This window comes from Coturnix japonica, chromosome 2 (assembly GCF_054131305.1).
Source record: "Coturnix japonica strain WE chromosome 2, WE-NBRP24, whole genome shotgun sequence".
Lineage (NCBI taxonomy): Eukaryota > Metazoa > Chordata > Aves > Galliformes > Phasianidae > Coturnix > Coturnix japonica.
Window position 1 is genome coordinate 38063626 of NC_140664.1, and position 26884 is coordinate 38090509.

Consider the following 26884-nt stretch of genomic DNA (forward strand, 5'->3'; position numbering starts at 1 on the left):
AGCTTACTTTCTCTAGAGCACACAGATACTTACACAATATGAGCCAGGTTTAGAGGTTTTTCAGGCTGGTCAGGGAACATTGGGTGCAAAGGTTCACGGCTGGAAGCACAGCTTAAAGACTTGCTAAGTGCATTAGTTAGCTTCTTAGCAGGTGATTTCTGGGAGGAACAAGGAAGGTAGAGGTAATGTGGAGAAGTAAGGTGCAAACTGCTTCTGCTGTAGGACGCACAAAACAACAGGAAGCTCTACTGCTCACATCAATAGGACTGATATTCCCCCATCCTCTCCCACCCAACTCCAGCAAGACAAAGACCATTCAGATTGGAGAAAAGATTGCTCTTACCTTCAGCTGCAGGGATATATCTATACAGACAGGTGCAATTGCCATGTGTCCCTGCAATGCTGTGCTCAGCTAACACTGAAGGTAGGGCAGTTCAAAGGGAGGCCTCCCAGGCTGGAGCTGGCCATAACTCACCAGCTGGAAATGTGAACTGAACCCATCTGTTTGTGCCTATCTGTATATTTCACTGTTCAAGACACCATCCACTTTCTAGCTGAGGGTCAGGTACAGACTTGCTACATTCTTTCACCCCGTCAAGACTGTTTCCCTCCTCAGCTCAGTGCCTTATTGCTATAAAGCTCATCTTCACCTCCCCATTACTGGTGAACGAACCAGGACCTGGGAAATCTCACACAAATGTGGCCAGAATTGCACCAACACGGTAGCAGCGTGTGAGAAGGAGCTGACATACTGTTATTGCCACCTAAAGACTGAAAGGCTCTGCGCAGAAAGCATGAGTTCAGCCTCAAACCCCACTAGTTTTCCAACAGTACTCATAAAAAAAAAAAATCAACACACTCTGCTTCAGTTTTGTTTGAGCACTCCTTGCAGTTGAACCCTTTTCTAGATATGAGCTTGGAGACTGAGGACCCCTTTTAGCCTTTTAGTGAAAGATTCTTGGGGAATCCAATTCACCTCTCTGTGACTCAGCTTCTCAGCCAGTTAAACCCAGGCTGATGATCCTTACACTTCCTCCTCCCCCACAAAAAAGCAGCTCAACAGGATGAAATTTAAAATGCTTTCAGAAGTTAGCAAGAGAGGTATTGTATATATGCACATGCATGGTACATAAAGTTATTACTGTAATCAAGGTAATAATGAAATATTTCTATTACACAGTTCCAAACTAAATATGTAAAGTTCATGCTTTTTCTCACATATTATAAATGCAATTTTACTCTGAATTCAGATCAGTTGAACTCCACCACGTATTTTAACACCTCTAACCTGCATGTGGAGCTTGATACAGATTTATTATGGATAATGCTAACCTGTTTTGAATGAAGCTAATGAACACTATAGAAAGGCTATTTCGTACTTGAAGGAAAATGTTTGTTTCTGACTACGAGGCATTTGAAACCATTAGGTATAGTCGTGCTTTGTCTTCTGTTGAGCAAAAATCTGATATATCAAAATGATTTCTTGCCTATAACTTCAGTTCTCTTGCTACAGCCAAAAATGGTTTTATAGCACAGATTGCTGTAAGTGGAGCCAGAGCTAGGTAGCTGTCATTCCCTCATTCAGAGACCAAGCTCAAGTCATTATGCCTATGCAAAAAGCAGCAATTAAGACCCACAAAAACATTCACAGACCCAGATCTGCTCTGTGGCAGTGCAGGGCCATGTGACCGGCATACAGAGCAAATCACACCAGATTTAACCCTTGTTAAACCTCCATCAACAGTAAGACTGCTGCTTTATAGATGTTAAGTTTCAGAGCTTTGCTAAGAAGCATACAAAAGGCACTGTGTGCGTGTGAGTTGTTGCCTCACTTATCATTTTCTTTTATAATAATTACACTTTTGTCACATTTGAGATCAGTCAGGATTTGTCCACTGGTCCCTGGTTGAGCACCCTGAAGGATGGGGAGGCTTGGGGACCAAGGGCTGTCTCCAGACCCCTCACCTGATGCCCTGAAAAGGGTAAGGTAGCTGTCAGCGCTTCTGTGCCAGCTTAGAGAAAGTATTTAATGACAAAAAGGCTGGTCTGCTTTTCTCCATGATAAACACTGCCATGGATGGATCTAAGCCTATGACCACGCTCAAATCTACCGTGCCAGAATCACCCCAAAATCTATTGTATAATCTGCAGCCACTTGGTTGTAAATACTGATGAGACAGCATTAAGCCAGTTCACCCACAGAGAGCCAGCAGTGCCCAGCAGGGACAGCTGGGGACAGTCCCACGGGAGCAGGAAGACTTACTGTGTGGCTGGTGCTCTGCGCTGGGCAGCACGGCTGTCACACACACGCACCCTGCATCCACGCTCCAGAAAGTCTGTTCCCACCTCTGTGCTCTCCTGCCAGCTCCCCGGGTGCAACTTCCCCGACAGGCTGCTGATCCCAACCAGCAGTCCCTGCCGGGAGCCCCCACCCCAGGGCAAAGCGCCTGTGGCCAGGCTTGAGCCTCCCCTTACCCATGACGTGTACTCTTTCATTTGGTGCTGGTTGCTGTGGGAACCGCTGGCATGGCCTCTCCAGAAGCAGTCCTGACAGAGCTGGTAATTGTGGCATTGCTGGCAGCGGTAGCGGAACCCCATCATGCTCTCGCTGTGGCAGTAGGAACACTCAACGGGATGGAAGACTGTGGGAGAGAGACGCCAAGCTTTAACCCCAGGCAGAGGAACCCAAGAAAAAGCTGATGTGAAAACCTCTGAATGGAAGGGTGAATCTTTTTTTCCTAGGAATCTGTGACATCAGGTGCTGTCTGCAGCTCTGATCTACTGAGCTCTATGCACAAAAACTCGTGTGCCCCTACATGAATCTGTCCTAAGCCCCTGACTTCTGCTGAACAGATATCTGTATCGCTGCTTGCAGCAACAAGAAATATGTTCAAACTGTATCTAAGAAAACACAAAGGAAATATGCAAGTAGGAACATCCCCTGCAGACTTCAGCTATGCTGCTGGGGGAAGCTGAATAGTTTGCTGTGCTGTTAGGAAGTTGATGTCATTTAGGCATACAGAATTACACATTTGGCTCTGGGTGTCTTACTTTGGAAATGTGGCCATTGACAGGACCAGCTTGGTCCTGCTCTCTGCTCCCCTTAGAAGCAGGCAGCAATGAGGCTTCAAGCACTAAGGCGCCACTCAGGACAATCTGAACCCCCCTCCTGGCACTTCTGCTACGTGCGTTCCTCTCTCTTCACCATACCATGTGTCATACTTATCACAGGACACTGTACTTCTCTGTCTAACCAAACACCTGCTCTTCCTTTGTGAGGTTCAGTCTGGAGGATTTAGATCAGTCTAAGTGTGTCAGGGTTTCATTTCCTTGCCAGAATTTCACAGCAGGAAAGGTTTGTGCTCGAGGCTGGGAAACTGTGCAGAGCCAATAAGGGACAGGGATGGATGAGGAGAGCAGGAGGAAGCTGATGGATGACAAGACCTGGAGGAAGGTGGGGTTGACTGCTGGCTTTGTAGCCAAGGAGGACTTAAGACTGTCACCTCATCCACCCTCACGCCTTTAAGTGGAAAGGGGTTTTAGTACAAGAAGATGTACAAAGTTCTCTGTCTCCCGTTATCACCACAATGTCTGGACATCCTGACTTCCTCCAGACTCATTTACTTGTAAGAAATACAATATTAAAATTGGCAGCGTCGGTCATTCTGGAGAGCAGCAGCATGTTGGTTTGGAGCTGAGAAACTTGTCATGGTTTTATGATTTTTGGTTACTGGTATTCCACATCATGTAGCGCACTGGGAGTTAAAGTGTTAATGCAAAATCCCTCCACTCCACTGGTCACCGAACCAGGCCAAACCAGCCTTTAAACAGTTGACAAAACCTCTTCCAGAAGTACCCGTGGTATTGTACACAGTTTGTGGGGTGCAATTCAGTGGCCACATGCTGAAATGAGACAGGCAGACTTTTCAGTTCTGCTCCTGCACTTTCAGTGTGGCAGCACTGCCTGTGTCCCAGAGAAATCAAATATGAAGGGTTTGGCTGGAGGACTCCACTTTGTGAGTGTGGATTATTTCCAAGGTGCTCAATGAGTTTCGAGTCTGAAAGACGTTTCTGTACAGAGATAAGCAATGTGTTCAATGCAAATAACCAAATCAGCTAATCTTCTTGGTCCTTCCCTGTCTTAATGTCTGTCATCTACTCATTTTGGGGAAGGACAATCCTTATGGAAGAGACATCTCACAGTTAATCTTCATTTTCCATGCAAGAAAAATGTTAAGGAGGAACCTGCAACTTCCTTGCTCCTTTTCACAGTATATTGCCTGGCAGCATAGGCTTAGGAGGAGATCCTTTCCTAAGGATCTCCTGGTATTTTGCACTGCACTGCCCTTCTCTTGCCAAGAATATCACATGAACGGAAACTACCAACCTGTTCCTCCACTACTGCCATATGTCACAGCTAATAAAAGCCATGGCCTTGAAGTATGTGAATGAATCAAATCCTATCACCCTTTGCTTATCCAGAGCACAGGAGGAGTGGACAAGACCAGGATAAATTCTAAAGGACAGCAAAACTTCACCACAAAATTAGAGGATTGCAAGGGTTGGAAGGAACCTCTGGAGATCACCAAGTCCAAGCCCCTTGCTAAAGCAGCTTCCCTAGAGTAGAGTAGCCCATTTCTGGTTGAAGGATCAACAGGATTCTTCAAATATTTTACCAGTAACTGTAAAAATAGACACGGAATTAATGAACACAGCACAGTAGCTCCTATAAGATCACCCACGGAGTGAGAAAATCCTCATACAGAAGCTTATTCTTGTAATGTAGGGTTTGTTTTTTTTTTTTTTTTTTTTGGCAACAGCTCTTACTTACCATTTTCAACATTTGCCAGCCGATGCAGAAGTGGTAACCACACCAGACACTGTGGCGGAGGATCAGACATGAGAGTATCCAAGAAAGTGTTTAACGTGACTTTTTTCTGCTCGAATAAGAAAACAAACATGCACAAAGAAATCAGTAATCAGATGTATCAACAAGATTTTATCTTGTCCTTAGAGAAACAGTTGGGAACAAGCTTGAGATACTCTTTACTCGTAACCTTTGTTTGCTGAAAAAAACAACTGAAAAAAATACCAACAATTAGGAAACACAGACTATTTTCAGGAGTCAGAATTTGTATTACTAATGACTTTCATGAGGCTGGGTTGGAGATTCCTTGTTCCCACTCACTAGAATCATCCTCTAGAGTCATTGCCTGAACATCCTTTGTGAATAAAGTTCACATTTACATTGATATATGTTTTGAGTACCCTCTAAAAAACACAAATGAATGTAGGGTATTACTGTGCATAGCTAACAGCAAGCAAAGAACGGCTGATAGTCCAACAAAGACAAAAAAAATGACGAGGGAGTATAAGTCCAGAAAACAATGCAAGATATGGGCAGATCACCACAGCAGATTTTGTCATAGCCTTTGGGTCATGGTAAGTGGCTGTGGGAGAGCTCTGACTCCTGGACCTTGAAAACATTAACTCTCTATACCTATAAGCACTACTCTGCTCTGTCTTTCAAAGAGATTTCAACTCCAAAATATCCTTGTTGATTTAAAAATCTAATATCAGGCCTTAAGTTTCTTAGATGTCTGGAATCACACAAACCTCAGTTCAGTCGTTTTTTTCAGACCTACAGGTGATGTTTCAGCTTCAGATATCTCTTCTGTAAGTCCTTCCACTTTCCTATGTAGTACACTGGCTACAGAAGGAGTACTAAAGTACACAGCTACTGGTTGGTCGAAGAGGGGGAGTCCTTAAGAAATCAGAAACAGAGCCTTCCTTTAAAGTAAGATTAAGATAAAAAATACTGAGTCCACTTGAGAATATGTGCAGGTGTAATTTATAGACATATGTATTTAAGTGGCATCCCCACATCCAAAGAGATTGCTAAGTTTTCATATTTGATTAAGTACTGCCTTGACTTGCTGAAGAAGGGTGGTAACCCTCATCAAAAAGGAAAACAGCAGCTATGCAGTGATATACACTATCTTCACATGTAGTGGAGTGCTTTTAAGAGCTGAAATTTCCAGTTGGAGTGCCTCAGCTGCATTTATATACAATTGCTGCCAGATGTAAAGAAAATCACTATTTCTCTGATACACTGAGCTGGAAAAAATACACTGGAAAACTTTGCACTCTAGAGCAATCTCAAGGTTGAAATATTTCAAGATATTGGTAAACATATAAAGGTTTCTATCCCTAAGACAAGAGAAAATACCTTAGGCTATTTTTGAAAACAGTCTTGATTCTTTAAAGAGCAGAAGTAGCTGGAAGACAAGATTTAAATCTTAATGAAATACAGCCTTTTCTCTGCCATACTTGAAGTATGGAAGTTCAAACATCCAGTCTAGAAAGGGTAATTAAAGCTCTGCCAGTCCCCCATGTCATCTTGTGTCAATGCACTACCAGAATAACTACAACCTGCTTGTTGTATGGATGACCTTCCCAGAGTGAATAGCCAAAGCTGGGAACAGGGGGGTCCTCCAGTGCCCCAGCTGTAGGGCTGAGCACAACTTGTCTCCTTTCTGCTCTTGCTGGAAGGTAAGTTGGCAATGCACCCACAAGCATCCTAAGCAAGCAAACAGATGGGGAGACAATAACAGCTCCTCCACAATAGTTCAAGCTTTTGCATGCAACTATAATTTAAAACAGTGGCAACTAAAACAACTTTGCTTCACCGACAGCATTATGGCTGAAGGGGTCGAGTGATCATTCCCCCGATGGTCACTGGTTTTATGGATAGAGAGAGCAGTGCCCCTTGAAAGGGCACCAGCAGAACAATTTCCATACATTTTAGAAGACATGTTTCCTTCTGCAGTTTTTATCAGCTGCTGGGAAAATAGAAACAGAAAGTTGTTTTCTAAATATATGTCACATGCAGATGGAGTCTGGCTTTGTAGAATAACACTTAGCCAAGTGCTAAGAAAAAGACGTTAGCGCCTCTTTTCTTTTCTTTTTTTTTTTTTTTTTTTTTTTTTTTTTTTTTTAGTATGGGATAAAAAGAGAAATTAAAAATATGGCTTTTAGCATCATAGCATTTTTTAACATGAATACAATATAATGTCACATTAATCCTATCCATGGGGAAAAGTAGCGGCTATAAAACTCCTTTTTGAGCCACAAATCCACATTCTGAAACATGAAATCATTGGCTCTGCCTGGCATTTCCATAACTTCCATACATTTGCTGATGAGGAAATGCTGTTTCTATTTTGATCAGTCATTGCCTCCAGCAGTGGCTCAAAGGCAGAGGAATGCACATGGTTTACTCAAATGAATGAATACAATGGGAAAGAAATAAACATTTCTTCAACAGGTAAATTCCTTTCAGATGCAAAATGAAATGGATTTGGCATCACAAGCAGAAGATCATGCCCAGAATTTGTTTATTCCCGTGACATCAAGGAATCTGCTAACTATGTGGCTGAGCTGCTTCTGGTAGCCCAAAGTGAGAGCAAATGGAGGTGGCTAACTGAGCACCTCACTTCCCTGCATTATCACTCTGGGAACGTGGGGACAATGGCTAGAAGTGAACAGACACAAGATGCACTGAAGTCCTACAGAAAAAAAGATCACTTGTATAAATGTGTCAGAGGTCTCCCTTCTAGAGCAGAATACGTGTACTGGGTCGATAATATGCCTGAACATTCTGTTCTAGGGCAGGCAAAGTCTAGGCTAAGAAGAAGATGTGTGTATCTACGGATAATCAAAGTACCAATTATTTTTTACATAAAGATATTCAGAGACAGCCATCAGACCATCAATGTAACTTCCTAGCTGTATATGATTATGTTACAATTACATGCTAGAAATTTTTATTTATTTTTTAATTAATAGTTCAACCTGATTGTGTTTTTTAGTGAAATGATCTGGTTTACTCAGGAAAGTGATATTTTGAAACATATATAAGACAAGGAAAAAAACAAATACAGCAAAAATGTATTGGAACATCAGGATGAATGTGTTAATACTCCCATCTCCTCATATGTACAATCTGGTGGGCACAGAATCACACTCCCTCACTCCAAACTTTAAAAACAATACTGAATATATCGTATGGTAGTAATACATGCAGACATCTATGGCTTAAAAATAAATGGTAATTGTTTCTACCTTATATAGCTGATCAACTATAACAGAAGAAATATCTGAAGTTCAGGAATGCTTACAACAACAGAGAGAATACCAAACTTATCCCAAGGTACACTAAGTGTAATATGAGAAAGTGAAAGAATAAAACAGTGCTTAGAGTCATATTTCAAAATTCCTGTTCATTCCTAGTGATGACTGAATGAGAACTGCATAAAGTAAACCTAAGTGACTTACTGGACTAGATTTACACGAACACTTGGCTGCTTAGATGCAGACCAGCAGCCTTGTAAATCCACTTTGTACTGACATTACTCAGAGACCTAACTTGGTGGCTTTAAATGGAGTCTGTTTAGTCTGGAACTAAACCTTCTAATGACTGTTTGGAGGATCTATCTTTCTCAAGGTAGCTTAAGATGTCTGGTCCACTCATTTGGATGCAGTGACAATGAAAGCCCTTTCTGACAACTCCTTGGATAAAAAATGAGGCCTAAATGACACTGTAAGGTAAAAGAAAAAACTAATTTTTGATTTTCATAGTATCAATGCTTGAATGCTCAGTTGCCATGAAAGAACACTTTTTTACTATTTTAAATCAAAACTACCAAAAGTCACTTTACTATGTGAATTCTTCAACACAATATGAAGTGCTGTTTTAAATCTCCTGCTGTGAAACAAGACTATTTTCACACACGCAAGCATTATCATTCCAAATCATTTGAGAGATGATTCAATAAGTGAATTTCAACATTTTTCAGTTGACTGGAGAGCCTACTGATTAGTGATGAAACTGAAGGAAAATAAAAAATGAGACTGTTTTGCATGAAAATGACACTATTCCTGCTCCATTCGTTCTACAGCATTCAGTTACACTTTAGTAATGAACGTAACGAGAAGGAAAATAACATTTTATTTCTAATGTATTCCCAGTTTCAGCATCTTCCCTTATGCTATATTTATGGCATTGCTCAGTCTCTCCTTCCACTGTATTGGAAAAGTGGACACTCAGCCCCAGTGATGGGAAATCAGTGTTTGTTTTTAGCTGCTGCCAAAGCGGTGTATTCAGTGTGCCTACACAGCTTGGTGAGGTGTAGCAAATCCACTACTCTCTTCAGGGTAACCTCACTGTTTTCCTGATGGTATTTCATTAGAGATAGGGATTTTCTAGTGCCTACTGATTTCCACTTTCAATGGAAATACAAAATCTTCTACTCCCTTGTAAATGTTTTGTGTGTGTACAGCATCACTTGAAAAGCAAGCAGTTTGTTTGTTTGATGAGAGCTTGTATGGTGAAGTTAAAGTTTCATATACGTTGCAGCAACAACAACTAACTGCAGTGGGAGACAGTATGTCTTGGGGGCATTTACATTACTTAGGAGTTTTCATTTAACTTCAGTGATTAGATTAGGAATTTAGTCTCCACAGGGTCTCTAATTTAGAAACTAGGCTAGGACCCTGCTCTGAATTACTTTTTAGCAAAGTTGCTTCTTCCTTGTGACTATGTAGGGAACCTATAAAGACTAGATTCCCACTGCATGTACCTAACCTGCATGCCAGAAATCAGCAAAGTGAATCTCCATCCAGTCATGTGTTCCTCTGTGTAAGAAAGGAGGAGAGCCTCAGCCTGCTCTGAGGTGTGACTGAAAGCCTGTGTCGATGACTCGTTCTTCATTTACCTGTTGTGAGAAACAAGATTTTGCTGATTGCTCAGTATAACCAAATGAAGGCCCTTCGAAAACAGCTGTGGGCAGCTTGAGAACCTCCCGCAGAAACAAGTCGTATTTGCCATAAACCATCACTCCACTGGAGTCTGAAATCATTGAGAATATATCTGAAGGGGAAAAAAGACAAGAAAAGGGCATATCAACTTCAGTTTGAGCTTCAAATTTGCTCTTAATTCAGTATTATCTGATCTGAAACAGAAGTGCTAAACAACATGTTCTGCTTATGGGAACAGCCACTATTACCACATTTTTAAGTATAACCCTACTCAGTAGAACACAAAGAGAACGATTTACATATAAAAAAGAAGCTGATTTTGATATGTAAATATTCCTGCTTTTTTTTTTCCCCCATTGTGTGTGGTCATCTTCTAAGTGAAGTCTGATGCATGACATGAGACAGCAATTTAATCAGATAAGAAGGATCTAATTTGACAAGATACGCAACATCAGCTTTTTTCCTACTGCCAGCTTACCCTGTCAAATTTAAATATTCAAAACAAGCTCATTAATTAATTAATTAACATTGTTTCGGACACACAAAACATTGAAGCTCTTTCAAATACATTATTTTCTATTCTTTTCTCTGCTTAGCTTTTTTTTTTTTTTTTCTTGTAGAAGAATATTACATGGCTTTATTGCTCCAGATATGCAGGTTTCTCTTTTCTCACCCACTACTTTTCCTCTTGTCTCAAAGGATCCTAAGCCTATCGTGGATCATGGACTAAGGCATATCTATCATTTTTCAGGGTGGGATGTCAGCTGCTTCATTTCTAGGAAGCTGGAATGAAGTGACAGTGATAGAAACTTGAAGCTGCTACCGGAAAAATTAACATCATTTCCCAGTCTCCCACTGGATGCGCTCTGTTCCTTATTCTTAAAGCAGCCTAGAGAACACTGTTGAATGTTATATGATGCTATATGATGCTTCGTGATGAACATTTGAGGCACTTGACTATATTCTGCATTTAATCATCCCAAAGAAAGAAAACAACAAGTTTTCACTATTCAGAGCCTGAATATGTGCAATGTGGCCTCAAAAGCATGAAATCTTCTGTAACATTCAGCCAAACTTTTATTGGGATTTTCATGCAGGTGCGTACAGTGCAAATCCCAAACCCAGCAATGAAACTATAATCTACTCTAGTTCCTCCTTCTCCCTGCCTGTACTGCTGTATCTCCAAACAAAACAATGATTAACAGGTAAAAAATACCACCCCAAAGACTTACATCTTAATTTGTCCATGATCTTTCCTCCACAAAGAGTTGCCAAGGCCATTTTGACTGCAAAAACGGAAATTTTACCATGTCCTTCCCTGTTCAAAAATAGAAAGTAGACATATTTTGTAATATGGATCTCTTTCCATTTCAAATGTTTATCACTGACACAACATTTTGTAATACACGTTATAAGGAGATACACACACAAAGACCTCTGAAGTTTTGCAGGAGCAAACATCAGCACGTTGCTCTGTGGAGACCTCAGAAGTGATGCACAATGTACATGACTCTTGGTATTAAACTGCTTATCTCATTGTGCATTAAGGTGATCACCATTACCGCTGTTTATGTAACAGTAATACTGAAGGACAAATTAATTCATGGCTTCCCTCTTCTACTTGTTTTAGCACATTAAATCAGGCTACGTTCTTTACAGCTATGTTCATTTTTTAAAATTCGACTTTTTTTCGGTCAGAAAATCAACAAGAGATGCAGACAAAAAGAAACAAAGTCGCTACATCAGTATTTAAGAAGTAAATCTTTACGGTGTTCTTTAGTGCTGGCTTTGGTGCATGCCTTCTTTTTCATTACATTGTACTCCCTTTGCCCGACTTCCGGACATTAAAATCCCAGTATAAGACTTTCAGAATCTATTCCGGTTTTTTGCATTTCCACTCTTTGTTGGTTAGACACTTAATTTGTGCAAACAATCTGTGGCTAAAGCTGAGAATTTGATCATTTTGCACTCCTTTTTTTTTTTTTTTTTTGCATTGTACCTTTCAGACCTTTGGGGATTTCCTTCTGTAGTGTTTTTATCATGAGGTTTTTACCCACCTTTGAATAAGTTGTTATGCTAGAGAAAAATAAATGCAATAGCAATAGCGTTTGGAAAAAAATGGGGAAAAAAATAAAGCCCATGTGGAACTGCTTCAGATTTAGATATGTTTTCCCAGTAGATTTAGTTATGTTTACTAACAGGATTATGCTCTTGAGTGGCAGACACATCAACTCGCCTTCAGCTCCCCATCCCACAGCCACTGGCATATCCCACAACCAAATGGAATGAAACAGAGGAACAGAAAAGAATAAGATTTCATTTATCTCTTCAGTCTCTCAGTTAGAGTTGATTACTTCTGACACTGTGTTTTGTATCGGTCATTTGTATTCATAAAAGCATCACTAGACCCAGTATAAATTCAATTAGCCCTCCAAATATATACGTGTGTGTGCGCACACACATATACACACACGCATGCATAAATAAATATGACTGATGAACAGAGCGGATAATGGGGCCTAAGACTTTACAGTATCACTCAGATGCAGAAGTGCCCTAAGCTACTGCTAAGCACTACAGATGCCCTTGACTGGCAGCAGCACGGCCTCGCACTGTTTGAGGCATAAAAGCCAATGCCAGAGCAGCAGCTCACAGCAGCATGAAGCCCTCCACCGAACAAAGGTTTAAGACTAGATAGAATCATAGAATTGCTCATGTTGGAAAAGACCTTAAAGGTCATCAAGTCCAACTGCAGGCTAACTATACTACTCTAACAAATGATGCAGGAAGATATAAATTCTGCTAGTGGAAACAGGAGAGGGCAGAAAATGTTTCGGTTTTATAAAGAACCCCTCTATCAGAAGTTCCTCTTCAGTTCCCTGCAGAAAAGTGCTGGAAGCATTAATGATGGCCAAGGCAACCCCTGAAGCTGACATGCACTCAGCAGCATCATGGGAGAGAGTACTTAGAGAAGGGAATGGTGCTCAGGGCACTAAGGTTATCTCCTGCTGCTGGGGGAAAAGGGCAAAAAGTAATACATGCTTTTAGGCACAGAGCAAAGCAGAAGGTTTCTTCATTCAGTGTGTGATTGCAGGGAAAGACAACCTCTCTCCAGAGCAGGGAAGTCTCCCAGACTGCCTGATCAACTGTCCATCAACTCCTAGTAGCAAAACTTCTGTACTTGTGGACTTCCTATCAGGGTCGATAGTGATAGGACAAAGGGAAATGGTTTTAAACTAAGACGGGAGGTTTAAGTTAGATATTAGGAGCAAGTTTTTCACGCAGAGGGTGGTGACACACTGGAACAGGTTGCCCGAGGAGGTTGTGGATGCCCCATCCCTGGAGGCATTCAAGGCCAGGCTGGATGTGGCTCTGGGTAGCCTGGTCTGGTGGTTGGTGACCCTGCATATAGCAGGGGGTTGAAACCAGATGATCATTGTGGTCCCTTTCAACACAGGCCATTTTATGATTCTATGATCCACCTTAACTGGGGCAATGGAAGCAGTATTGTCAGAGGCTGTAATTACAACCTCCTGGACTATTCCAACCTTAGTGATTCAATGACTCTATGATTTTCACAAATGGATTTCAGGGACAAAATTACTGGAACCAAGCAACATTCTTTCATTCAGGAAAGAAAAATTCATAATGGCCGATAGTCTGATATGCTCCTTTTTGTAGCACTTCCTCCATGAAATCCAGCCTGACCACACCACTTTCAATGATTGGCAAAGATGGACAAGAGGGCAGTTTTACACTTCACAGCTCCAAGTAGATGGCCTAGCACGAATTTATATATCCAAACAGACACTGAACATTTCTATGTGTTCAACTCAATAGGGCTTTAATATACGTTTGATTAAAAACAGGCATGTATATTTCCTCTTTAATCTGCAGAAGTCTAGCCCCTGCAATTAGATTTAGTTTGTTCATCACCCAGAGCTCTCAGCTCTATTTGTGAGACAAACATGCCAAGGGACAGAAATATCTGCAGTGTTCTTGTCAGTTAAACTCTGCAGGAAGAACAACTGTATTGCAATACTGAGCAGGTACTGAAGATGACCTAGAACAGATTATCTTACAGTCTGCTTAATAATAGGTCTTTTTAGGAACTGCTTTATTGAGCGAGGCTGACATCCCACCTAGTTGGCTGTCTGGGCTTTGACATGTCATGGGATGAATTTTTCAGAGAAGTTTGAACTTGTCATGTTATGTAGCGTTCGTGTGCCAGTGAATGAGGTGTGTGATTAGTTCATAAAGCCAGCTAAACACCTGAGCCCTTGAAGCAAAAATATTGCCCAATTTCCATGTGACATTATATTGCAAACCAGGAATGGTTTCGTCCATTTTCTTTTTTTTAAGTCTGCCCATTCACCATTTTTTGCCTATCAGGGACCTCTATCACATGAAAGCAATTTTCATGTGCTAGGGGCAAATTAAGCAGAACGACATTTCTGTCTGTGAATTTTGATTTTGTCGACTTGCAGTTTTTTGAGGTTGCACTTTGATTTTGGCTTAGCATGGAAGAGCACCCCTGGAAATGTAATGTGAAATCTCACACACTCTAATTCCCTCCCTTCAAGCTCAGGCAGCAGGGGGACATAACTACCTCCAAAGCTGCGAAAGAATATGGGATGCGTAGAATTGGGATGAGGGCTCAGCACAAGTAGCTGGCATTGTACCATGATAACTGAGTTGTGCTGGCCAGATGCTAGCTCCCAAGAAGACAACCGTACTGCAGACCTAGGGGAATGTTCCCTGCACAAAGGCAGAGAATCCTGCCAGATTTTAAGTGGGCTATAAATAAAAGGAGCTCTGTATAAAGCTTGGATGATCTTCAACTTGTTGCTAGCAGGTTGCCAGCATGGTACATGTGGGGCAGTATATATATTGACTGGAGTTGAATAAATTAGAGGTGTATTGGATTTTAAATCACATACTGACTTGTCCCTTGTGGTCCTTTCTTATACACTAAGTGATGGACTCCACTTCTCCACTCCTTTCCGACGCATTTCAAATAGGCTGTGAGCAACTGAGCAGACTCTTCAGGAACTGCTCACAGGACAGCAGGACCAGCCTTTGCTCTGCAAAGCCACAGACACCAAGGCACTCTGTGATCACTTCTCATTGATACTAAAGAGCTATGATGTTGTCTCAGCCTTAGAAAGCAGTTCTGAGTGTGTTTTTTTATGGTTTGGGTTTGTTGTTGCTGTCTGCATACATAGAATCAAATGATCTTATTTGTTAATAAACACACCCCTCACAATCTGGAAGTTCAGATGGCAGTTTGGAAAGGCCAACCATTTCTTGAAAACACGGCTAAAAAAAACAGAGCGAACTTGGGTCAAAGACAACAGGACTATTTTAGGAGTGACTATTTTGATTTCAGCATGACTCATGCACCTAATAAAATCCTCTTTTCCATCAGAGAAGACTCCAAGCAGTTTAACTTAACTGTCCAGTTTCTCCATAAGACATGAAGGAATTGGAGAAAAGGCTTCATCCAGCCTCACAGCTCCACGCCTTTCTCCCTATATGCAATGTACAGACACGTGTCAGTGCTGTTAAGAACCCAGACAGCTCTACACCACTCTATTGAGCAGGAGTAACTCCCATCAGAATCAGGGAAATCTGCGCCACAAGCAGTTGCTAAACAAACTCTCAAAACAAAACATCAATCATCTGAGTCACACTAAAGGATTTTGACACCAGTTTTGAGAATCAGACTGTTTGACTTTCATGCCTATATTTGTGATAGGTGGGCAAACACCCATCACATGAAAGAGACATCTAGCTGACACAGATCGTGAAGCCTGAACTTAGGTATCACAGACTATATCTGAACCTTGTGGTTAGATGAACCACATGCACAATGTTTGGTGCATTTAACACAGAGTGATGTGCAGCCAGTCCCCACATTAGGTCCCAAGGCAGAATGCATTTTCCTCAGGGTGCTCTGTCTCTGCCCTAGGAAACACACCCTGTGTACCCCACCTGAAGGCAGTGGCACAAGGAGGGTGATGAGATGCTTACAGCCTCCTCAGGTCCTTTGGGAGCCCAAAGCAAGTCACCACACACAGCATGTGGCAAGCTGTGCCCAGGGGAAGCCGAACCCTGCTCTCACATTCTGATTCTGTACAAAGGAGTAAAATCCTATGCTCCATTTTGCTACGAGTGGCCTTGACATCCAGCTGACACCTCCATCCCCCTACCCTCCCTGTGGTAAGCTACAAAACAAGCACGTTATCACAGCTCCTGCTCTCATGGTCCTGGGGCTGCTGCTTGTCAGCTGGGGAGCAGTTTGCGTGCAGCATGCACCAGTGCGTGCGTCCAGCCATTTTCCTTGTCCTTTTGTGCTCTTGTCACAATCCCAACGGCATACATTAAAATGCTTATTCCCTGTTTTACTGCCGTCCAGAGGGAAAAAATATTCCTGAAGGCTACAGCTCCACAACTGATTGACTTCTTGTTTTTCCCTCAGAGGGACCGGAGGGGAGGCTGGGTGCAGCCTTGTCATGTGGAACAAGTACTTTTTCTCCTCGTTGCCATGGTGAACGAGCTGCCTGGCTGGGCTGCCTCCAAAAGGTGCATGAAACCCAGCCCTGATACTCAGCACTGGGGCCTTGGAGTGAGAGGATGGAAAGAAGGAGGGGAGAGGGGAAGCACTCTGATGTCAGGGCATCACAGTCGATGTCTGCAACTGATGAACTGCCATAAAGAGGCAATAGGTAATATGCAGACTGAACTGCTGTACTCCACTAGCATGGGGCTGAGGATTTTGAACACAGTAATGCAGCCTCATGTCTACACATTCAGTAACTGTACTACATACACAAGGTACACTCGTTATGGCAAGCAACTTACTCTATCTTGAACCTGTCCTTTTTGCAATAACGGGTTCCATGCAGTAATAAGCAACACGAATTTCAGTTTCACCTCCTGGTCTTTATTCTATTTCTGTCATGATCTCAAAATCATTCTGCACTGAGATGAGCCAGAAAAAAAAAGTGCTTACAGCTGCAAGAACGCGCAGTAAATTGAGCTCTTTCCAAATAATGAGCTATTAACCCCTGTCACTGCCTGAGAGTCATTGCAGTGGTGTCAGCCACTGGTACGTCAATAAATAACGTAAATTAGAAGTGGATGTAAATTCATTTCTGTAGATAATTCCTCTTTGATATAAACTGGAACGAATCTGAGAAACTGGATGGAAACACGCTTGTGCTGCATTTGGCTCAGCAGAAAGGAGAGGCCCTTAATTTTAGGTTCTCTCCCTAGCGAGCACTATTCACACGCTCATTATTTGGGTCAGAATATAGCTTGTGGGATTGTTTTCCAGAGATATTTTCAGAGCAAGCGAAACCCTTTCACCAGTCAGAGAGGGAGGGAAGCCCGTGGGGGGTACAAAAGCAGACTTACGGATCAAAGGCTGCTAGCAAGAAGTTGAGCAGTAAGCTGATGGATTGCTCCACATTGATCTGGTGGGTTGTTGGCATCCGTTTGTTGAGCTGGTAGAAAATGGTCGAAATCACGGCTTCGAGGCGAGCCACATTCAGTTCAATGCTGGGATCCAGGTTGTTGAGGGCATTTTCCCGCAAGGCTTCTATCACGTTCCAGATGTCCACCAGGTGCACTAGGGGACAGCACACAGACAGTCATGGTATGATTGAATGTGATCGTTCCTGAATGATCACATAGGGGGTGCTTCAGGAAACATGAAAGGAATGTATGCATTTCCCATCACTGAGTATTCAACTTTGTGGAGGGAAGAGCAAAGAAAAACCAAATCTATTAATAAGCAAACTGTATACTTTTATCACTATCTGCAATGAGTACAACTTCAGCTCAGGAAATGACTCCTTATTGTATGAAGTTTTTGAGTAAAAATCTGTATTTCACCGAAACCACTGGAAGGAAAACACATGCTAATAGTTTTTCTGAACCATGTCTCTATGGATACCCATTCAAAAATTACTCTTAGATATTAATTTACATAGCATATGGGCTTTTCAGAGGAACCTACGAATACTAAGCGCTTAACACACTGACATTTTGAAAATGCTTTTCAGCAATCTGAACTGAAAGCAAAATATTTTACAGAAACAGAGTTGTAATTGAGTCAGGGCAGACAAACTACATATAAATAGGGAATGTGTAATGAGCGATCCCGCAGTCACATTTCGGTCTTCTAAATATATTTTCCAAATGATTTGTTAAATCTCTCTCTTACATAAAGTCCTGATCTAAGCTGAATTTCACAGGCGCTGGTTTTGCCTGCAAGGACAGCTGGAAGGACAATCTCTGCTCAGCCCTCGTACTGTATCTGAACAGAGATCTTGTTTGCATAGCAGTGCTATTGTGACTGTATGATTGGCTTGCTGCAAATTGGCAGTTCTTGAAGTGGCGGAGCATGCCAAAAATCAAAAAGAAACCCACAGTCATTCAAAAGTTAGATTTAGTTTAAATACGACTAAAATAAAACTTTTTTTTTTTTTTTAATCTTAAGTATTACCTTCTTGCCTAAAAATGTCAATGAGATAAATCATGAGGTTCACAATGCAAATTCTTTCTTTCTACCAGAAGAACTACTGTATAGTTCTTATTACTTAACCTAGCGATATGACTTCGTATCGAGAGCTACTTGTATCTGGATGGAGATGCACTTTATTGCAAACAGAAATAAGTTCTAATCCTCATCATTATATTTTCAGTTGCTTCCTTTGCAGGCAGTCTCAGACTGCAACGTGCCATGATGGTCTGGTGGCAAAGAAATGTAAGCCAACACTAGTTACATAAATGAAACTACACTAACTGCCTGTTTACTTAGTGTAGACTTCTCCCAGTGACTTGGTTTCTTTACTTCTGTCTCAGGGGGAAAAAAAATCATCTCTGTTGCCCTGCTTCTGCATATGTAAGCTGTAAGGCCCAACGAGGAACAGAGAGCATACAGGCAAGTGGCAACAACAGCAGCAACTACTCGGGTATTATACTTTTCCACTTTTTCTTGCTTCTCCCTAGCAAATAACTGGGAAAAAGTGCAAGATGTAGTTCCATTGTTACACTAACTGCTTACTTGGTCTTTATACTAAAGGGAAGCTTCTACAGCTGACCTTGTCTGCTTGACCTTGTCAGGAAATCATCTTCAGAGATCCATCCTGAATGAAGGCAGGGAGGTGAACACACGGCCTCTCTGAACTCGTCCTTTCTATCTTTCAGGAAGAGCACATTCCCCAAAACAAATCCAGTGTAAGACTCAGATCCTGTTAATGCAGCCATTCCCATTCAAGCAGTTTTCACTGTCAAGTTGCCATTGAGGTAATCTCAGTAAACAGGAGATGAACAATCCTAGAACAGACAGGCTGCACGTAACAACTGTCCCTTGCTAGGAAGCTTCTCTACATGGCTCAGAGATCAGATTAGACAGAGGACAGAAGTCGTCACCAAAAAGCAAGCCACAGTCTGGTCCAGGAGAGAAGTCAATGAATTTCCCAATCTGGGTCACCAGCATAAGGTAGAAGAGGAAGAAACAAAAAGCAATATGCTGGAAGATGCAGCAAGAGGCTGGCCCTTTTGTACTTATTCTGTGGCCTTGCTGTGAGGGGAAAGGCAGGCAGAAAGCATAAGGTTGGCTGTGAAGTCTTCACCAGATGCTACATGCCATGAGACTGGCCTCCAGTAACAGACAAAAGAGATGAAGGCGAAGGCACTTCCACCAGCAGTTTTAAGGTGCTGAGGTTTGTGTGCAAACTGTCAAACCTGGGCTGCAGCTACACTGAGTGGTGGTAGTGTGAGCAATGACAAAGCATAATTAATAGGAGAAAGAGAGAAATACCTATGCAGATGGCTAATCTCGTCTTGAGGCTACACTAGCAAAATAGCAAACCCAGAAAGTGCATGAGCAGGGTTACCAGCTGAACAGCACTGCTGACCAAGGCAGAAATTACTAGGGCAACCCAGACATAAACACAGAATATGGATGTAAAATCAGCAACGTTGTGGCAGGTGGAAAAGGGACAAAGAGGGAAAGGCCGCTCATCTGAGAGCGGATGAACACGGCACATGAAAAAAAACCAACATGGCAGTGGAAGAAGGGAATATAAAGGGCAACAAATCACGTCATTGGAGCTGGCTGGGGTACCCCTCAAGCAGCTCTGCACCTGAGCAGTGCAGAGAAATGAAGACAGCAACAAGCCTTGTTGTGCCCACATGTGTATTTGGTTCACTTCTGCCCCTGCAGCATTTCTTCTTTTCCCATTGATACTATATTTCTCATAACACAGTCACATCCAGAGTTAATTTTGATGACGGTTTTCAGAAGGGAAATATCCAGAGGCTAGCAGAGGTGAGACTAATAGTATCAGCACGCTAACACATCTGGGAGAAAAAAAAATGGTTTTTAGCATTACCTCTAACCTGAAAGCCTCACAGGCTGCCCTGACGTTCATTGGTATGCCACAAAGGTAGGGCACACATCTAAGAAAATGATTTAGTGGAAACCGCATAGCAGCAATCGTCCCCCACCCACCATAAAATATTAAGCCTCACAAAATTGCTGTGCATTTCATACTATAAATAATTTTACTTGGGCTTTCTTTCTTCTTTTTTTTTTTCCCCCTCAGAAATGCCTTGGTTCCACTTGAAGCCAAATAATCAACAATCCTACTGCGCCATTTTATTTCTCATTTTACTCATGAATTTTAAATTTATTTTACGGATGCTCCTTCCTGCAGGAGGAAATGAAAGGTGGATAAGATCCAGAATTTTTAACATCCGCTAATTTTGAAAGCATCTCTTCAAAGCTCTAGCTTAAAATCACAAGTAGAGTTTGCTGCACTGTTGTTACAAGGACTGCCCCAGCTCTTAATCAAGTTAGGTGTTATAGGCAAGAGTTTGGAACTCACCCACCCAAGTTTAATCCCTCCAGAACTGGTAAACTGAAAGGCATCTAAAATCAGCCATTGGAGACAGATGAAGTGAACGATGCTTTGAATATGCTTTTCTTTTTCTTTATTGGCTACAAAGCATACGACAGCAAACATACTTGTGGTGATAGGAAGTTCTCTGTAAAAACAGCTTACAAATACTAGAAAACATTTTCTCTCCAAAAATCTGCCCTAATTCCTTCAACAAAGTCAAACTCTGTAGGTTTATCACAGCTTCTGCAATGGCCACTGTGGCAGCTCTTGCTGTGTTTCCCGCTTTTATACCACAAAAGATTACCCTTCAACATGAGAAAAATGCCCTCTCTCAAGCAGATCTCCTAAGCTACAGAAATCTGGCAATTGTTTTTATGGTGTCACCAGACTATCGCTGCACATTACGAGCAAAACCTGTGCAAGCTTTTCTGCTCATATGTGCTGAGTTAAGGAGATTCAAAGCTACGCAGCCCAGCCAAACATCAACTGCAAACTGCTGTGCTGGGTTCATCTGATAGGCAGCTGAACTCCCACTGCCTCTCTTCAAAGGAACAGGAGAAAATACGAAGAAGTGCTGAAGGACTGAGATAAGGACAGGCAGATTGCTCAGCTATTATAGTTACAGGCAAAAGAGAGTCAGCATAGGAAGATTAATGTAATTTATTGTCTATTTCTAACAGACAATAGCAATGAGAACTAAAAGCAAACTAAAAGCACCTTCCCCTCATTCACCCTCTCCTGCTTCCTTCTCCTGAGCAGTGAAGGGAATGGGAGCTGTGCTCTGTCTGCTACTCCTTCACGGCCTCTTCCTTCCCCTGCCCTAGTGTGGGGTCCATCACATGGGATGCTGTCCTTCCCAAATTGATCCTGTCTGTGCTTCCCACAGGCTGTAGCTCTCCAAGCACTGCTCCAGCACAGGTCCATACCACAAGGCCTACCTTCAGGAGCTGCTCCAGCATGGCTTCCTGTGGGCAGCAGATCCCCCAGCCCTCCTGCCCCACTGTGGGCTCCTCTCTCAGCTGCAGCTGCACATTGCCTTTCCCTCTTAAATCTGCTCTGTCAGAGGAACAAGCTCAGATCTGGGCAGTGGCAGGTTCCTTTTGGAGAAGACTAGAGCTAGTTCTGACCTAACGTGGGACTCTGCTGACAGCCACCAAACCCTGCCACGTAAGCACAACACAACTATAGGGTGCAGGAGGCAGATGAACAGCACTACAGATGGCTGCATTCACTTGTTCTACACAGCAATCATTAGTAACAAATGCATTCTTGGAGGAGGCACAACCCAAATCACAGAGAATTAAGATTAATGGAAATACACTCCAAATAACAAATGTTATTTCCTTCAGTGAACTTCTCCACCTGATAAAACAGCATTTGGAGAGAGATACTGTTGCCAATACAATGTAAATGAATTGGTCTCCCAATGCAGCATTTCAGTGTGCACACCATGGTCTCAGTCCAAAAAGTGTTTTGCATTTTCCTCTACCCAAAAAGCTTTTAGACACCCCTGAAGATTTACATCCTGCCATTCTCTCTTCATCTGTGCTCAGAATAACCTTTCCTATTGCTTTTTACTCATTTGTTACAACAAAAAACAGGAATGACAAGCCACAGTGCAGAATCCCACCATTCTACAGCTCTGTCTGGAGGTTGGTTTTTGAAGGTGTATTCGATACATTTAAAGAAAAATTTGGACAGTTTTACCAATTCTGATCTTCCTTTTTTCTCCCAAGAGTTCTTCAGCTTCTTAATTAGGAGGAAATCAACGCCTTTTTACTTTAATGGCTACTTTTAAATAGCAGTTTTCTGTTTGGTAGATTACAGTATAGGCAAAGTGTGAGACAAGTTATAGACTATTCTTTTTTTTCCTTCTTTTCTTTTTCCCCCTCAGCTTAAAGCAAAGAAATTAAAATGTATTTATAAGGTGAAAAAATGAAGTCTTCCATCATGAAGTTTATTTATAGTTACTATGAGATACAGAAGCAGTGAGATAATCTTGGATATATCACTAATCTCAAAGGAGGCAGATTACTTCAAACATCAGCCGCCAAGTAACGCTGTTGCCTGAAGCAAGCATAAAAACAGAAAGTGTAGTGGAAGTTATCTTCTAAGTGGAAAAAGCAACAATAAAGAAAGCCCCACAGAATAAAACAGTTTGTGTGCTTAAGATTTCTTAAGATGAAACCAATTTACTTATGCACAAAAAAACATCTCACAGTGACAGGACCAGAGGGAATGGTTTCAAGCTACGACAGGGGATTTTCAGGCTGGACATTGGGAAGTATTACTTCTCAGAAAGGGTGGTCAGGCACTGGAATGGACTGCCTAGGGAGGTGGTGGAGTCACCAGCCATGGGAGTGTTCAAGGAAAGACTGGATGTTGTGTTGAGGGACATGGGTTAGTGGGAGCTATCAGTAATAGGTGAATGATTGGACTGGATATCTTTTAGAATCACCAAGGTTGGAAAAGACCTATGATTCTATGATCTCTTCTTCTGTATTTTTTGTACTACACCCAAGCCATAAGCTCTACAATGTTATCTTTCCATTTATGATTAAATGAACATGGAAGTGGAGACTGTGTTTAACCAAACAAGAGAAGCAACTAAATTATGGCTTTAAAAATCAATTCAAATTTACTTAATGCACTGTAGGCCTAACTACCTCTAAGGTAAACATGCCCAATTGATAGTTACCACAGAATTCCTTCTTGATAGAGTTTGTTGGTGAATACAAGGAAAACTGTTAAAGAAGTATGAATTTAAATCACTTCAAAAATCTAAGGATACACCTCATTACAACTTTAGTTCAGCACAGCTCTTACAGATCTGCCTGAGTTTAAACATACCAGCAGTATAATTTGAAATCAATGGCACTTGAACATATGTCAAGTATTTAATGTGGATTTCATTAGAAGTGAAAGACCTATGCTTCCTTGTCTAACAATCTCTCAAATGTTATAAAGTATGTTAGATGATTCTTCTATTTCATATTAGAATCCACGAACCCATCACCAATGAGGGTGCTGGAGCCATTTGTCATCATCACTGTTGTGAAGCTCTGGGAAGTCACTCACTCTTTCTGCTCATCTCCTCTTTTCTGCTGCCAAGAGGGTAATGGAGCACACTGAACAAGGTGTTTTCCCACTACAGAACACCTGTTTGTGGCCAAGCTGCCCCTCATACCAAGCAGCTGCAGCATGCTCAGTAAAAGCCTTAATGTTTGTCCTACCACTATGCAGACCAAAATGCCAACTATGATGGCTTGCAGTGTTTCATGTTTTCTGCTGCCAAATTACATGAAAAAGAAAATCTAACAGGGTGTTAGGCCTGTTTGGCTAAAAACAGACCACTCTACTCTTTGGCTGGGTATGTCTTGTGACAGATGTCACTCTCCATAGCCTGGCATACCCAGGCTATGCTCACTGCCCAAATATCTGAACCTGCTACTGGAAATGTCCACTATGCTTCTCCTCTGCCTCCCTTATCTACTTCTGCTGCCAGACACAGTTCATCCAGCACAGTGACTTCTAGCACATCTGGGCACCCACTTGGCAGTTAATCTAACAGGCATGACATGCCCTAGGCTAGATCTGAATGCTCTGCAAGCTACTAACAGCTCTTGGGGCTGGTCACCACTGCTTTCCAAAAAGTCAAGAGTGGTGGACATCCAGGTTGTTGTCACACATGTGAGTTATTTTACTAAATATATATATACACATATATACATACACACACACACACATATATATATATGTATATATATATAAAAATTATAATTGTATCTTTCTACTACATCATATGATTACTAGTTTTGTAGACGCAACAACTGCTGAGTACTTCGAATTACCTGAATTACTTCAGGCTTACAGAAGTAATTAACAAAACATTCCGAATACTTACAGCCACGCTATTCTGATCCCCAAATGCTTTTATTTTTTTTGAAAAACGTGTATCCCCATATAATAGTAAGACAGGTTGTAAGAGGATGATACACTGAGGTAATGATAATCTAGAGTAACCAGAGACAATATTACTGTCTTTCTTCATAGAAATCAAATTCTCATCAAAGACTGCCCATCTCAAGATGAATTTGGCAAGGGATGTGAAGGGTAACAAGGCTTTTATAAGCACATCAGCAGGACAAGCTTAGGAAAGTGTAGGTCACCCAGTGACAAAAAAAAAACACAGGGAAGGCTGAGCTACTTGAAGCCTTCCTACCTATTCTTTACTGACAAGCTTCATCTTCAGGAAGATGCAGGTCCCTGTGACAAATGGGACAGTCAAGAAGAGGAAGATGATCTTGGTTGAGATGTTCAGGATCTGGTTAGAGGACATTTAGACAGATTGGACAATCATAAGTCCATGGTACCTTATATGGGATGCACCCAAAAGTGCTGAGGGAGTCAGGTGATGTCACAGCAAGGCCACTCAGTTACCTCTGAAAGGTTGTGGCAACAAGGCAAGGTTCTTGCGAGCTACAAGAAAGTTGAAACAAGTTAAGGGTCCAAAGTTGGAACCAGCTAAGAAACAAGCTAAAGGATCCAGTGAACTAAAACTTCATCTCTGTCTACAAAAGGGGGATGGAGCAAATCCTCTTGAAGTCATTTCCAAGCATGTTAAGGACAAGAACATGACTGGGAACAGTCAGCATGGAGTTATGAAGGAGAAATCATGCTTAACCAACCTGTTTGCTTTCCACAATTAAATGACTGCCTCTCTGGACAAGATAGAGCAATGAATATTCTTTATTAAGACTTTAGCAAGGCTACTGATGCAATTTCCTATAATTTCCTCACTGAAAAAAATAATAACTAACTACAGACTAGACAAGTGTAAAGTGAGTTAGACTGAAAACTGTCTGAACTGCCAGGCTGAAAATCTTGTTAACAGTGGCACCAAGTCCAGCTGGAGGCCCAGCTAGAGGCCAGTCACTAATGGCATGCCCTGAGGCATAACACTGATGCCAAAGCTGTAGAACACCTTCATTAATGACCAGGATGATGGGACAGAATGCATGCACAGGTAATATTCCTGAACTGCTGCCAAAGCTGGCCGCTGGATGCCTGGATATCTGTAGGACACAATGTGTAGAGCTGAGGTGCTGAATTTTAGGGGAAAAGTTTTAGAAGTTCTCCTGTCCAAATACCAGGCTTGCATTCTTGTATCCTCATCTACTGTTCTGCCCAGAGTGAAAAGTGAGTTATTTTAAAACCTTTTGAGATACTGATCGCTCAGCACATTAAACAAATGTGGCCTGTTGGATGTGTCTGTCAACTTGGCCAAGTGCTATTAACGAGGAAGAACTGCTAGGATAACAATAAGCTGAAATGTGGTCTTTTTATCTTTAATATGGCAACTGACAAAGCTACCAGTGTGTAAAATTACATGGAGATCTCCAGTAAAATTATTATCATCTACATTAATTACATTTACGATAAAAGCTCCTTCTCCCCCCTGCTGTCTCTTCCTGCCTATTCTGTCTCACCTGTACTGACTGAAGGGCTTCCGTGTGGGTGGCTGAGGCCAACAGTCTCCCCAGCAAGCTCTGCTAATGACAGTCGATCCTGTAAGGGAGAGCAGGGGGCAACGCATCCCACAGTGCTGGGCTGGGGAAATGGCTGTCACTGCTTTTCACCCAGCTGCTGGGAAGGGGATTCCTGTTTTTAAGCACACTTGGAAATCATTTGTTCAAAATGCTGAATAAAGTATGACATACATAAATTAGAATAAGAAAAAAAACATAACTCTAAGCTCCTTAACGTTTTTATGTCAAACAGGAGAGAACACTCAGTTAAAACACTGCTCTGTTACTAGAAGTCGTAGTTTGAATCCACAATTTAGATATAATTTACCTGTTTTAAAAACTTGATATCTATATTCCATATCCACAAACTTTGTCAATTCTGCCCAAAATGACAATTTTTAGTAACCCTCCCTATCTCTATTCTAATAAGAAATGCCTCATTCGAGGCACTGTGTGATCAGGCCTAAGTATTTCCTTCAAATGGAGATATGAGATAACAAAACTTGGTCAGTAAATACAGATGATACACAACAGCTTTCTCATTTCTCTTAAAATAAGGGCAATTTGCCTTACATCTGAGTTTGGATTTCATTGGCCAAACTATAGCATTTCATAATTTTA

The 26884-nt window shown here is 41.7% G+C and overlaps 1 protein-coding gene across 39 annotated transcripts in view; it reads right to left on the bottom strand.

Moving 5' to 3' along the window:
- The window catches only part of DTNA (dystrobrevin alpha), a 190260-nt gene that overhangs the window by 44656 nt on the left and 118720 nt on the right, over positions 1–26884 (bottom strand). For 38 of the 39 annotated variants that reach the window (XM_085537437.1, XM_085537441.1, XM_085537448.1 and 35 more), the window contains 6 exons: positions 17239–17452; positions 11052–11137; positions 9777–9931; positions 4832–4937; positions 2476–2642; positions 34–158 (listed from right to left, as the gene is read on the bottom strand). In XM_085537437.1, coding sequence (XP_085393563.1) covers positions 34–158; positions 2476–2642; positions 4832–4937; positions 9777–9931; positions 11052–11137; positions 17239–17452 — 853 coding nt within the window. Of the gene's footprint in view, positions 1–33; positions 159–2263; positions 2388–2475; positions 2643–4831; positions 4938–9776; positions 9932–11051; positions 11138–17238; positions 17453–26884 lie in introns of those variants that run through there. The other variant, XM_085537452.1, reaches the window with a different exon arrangement.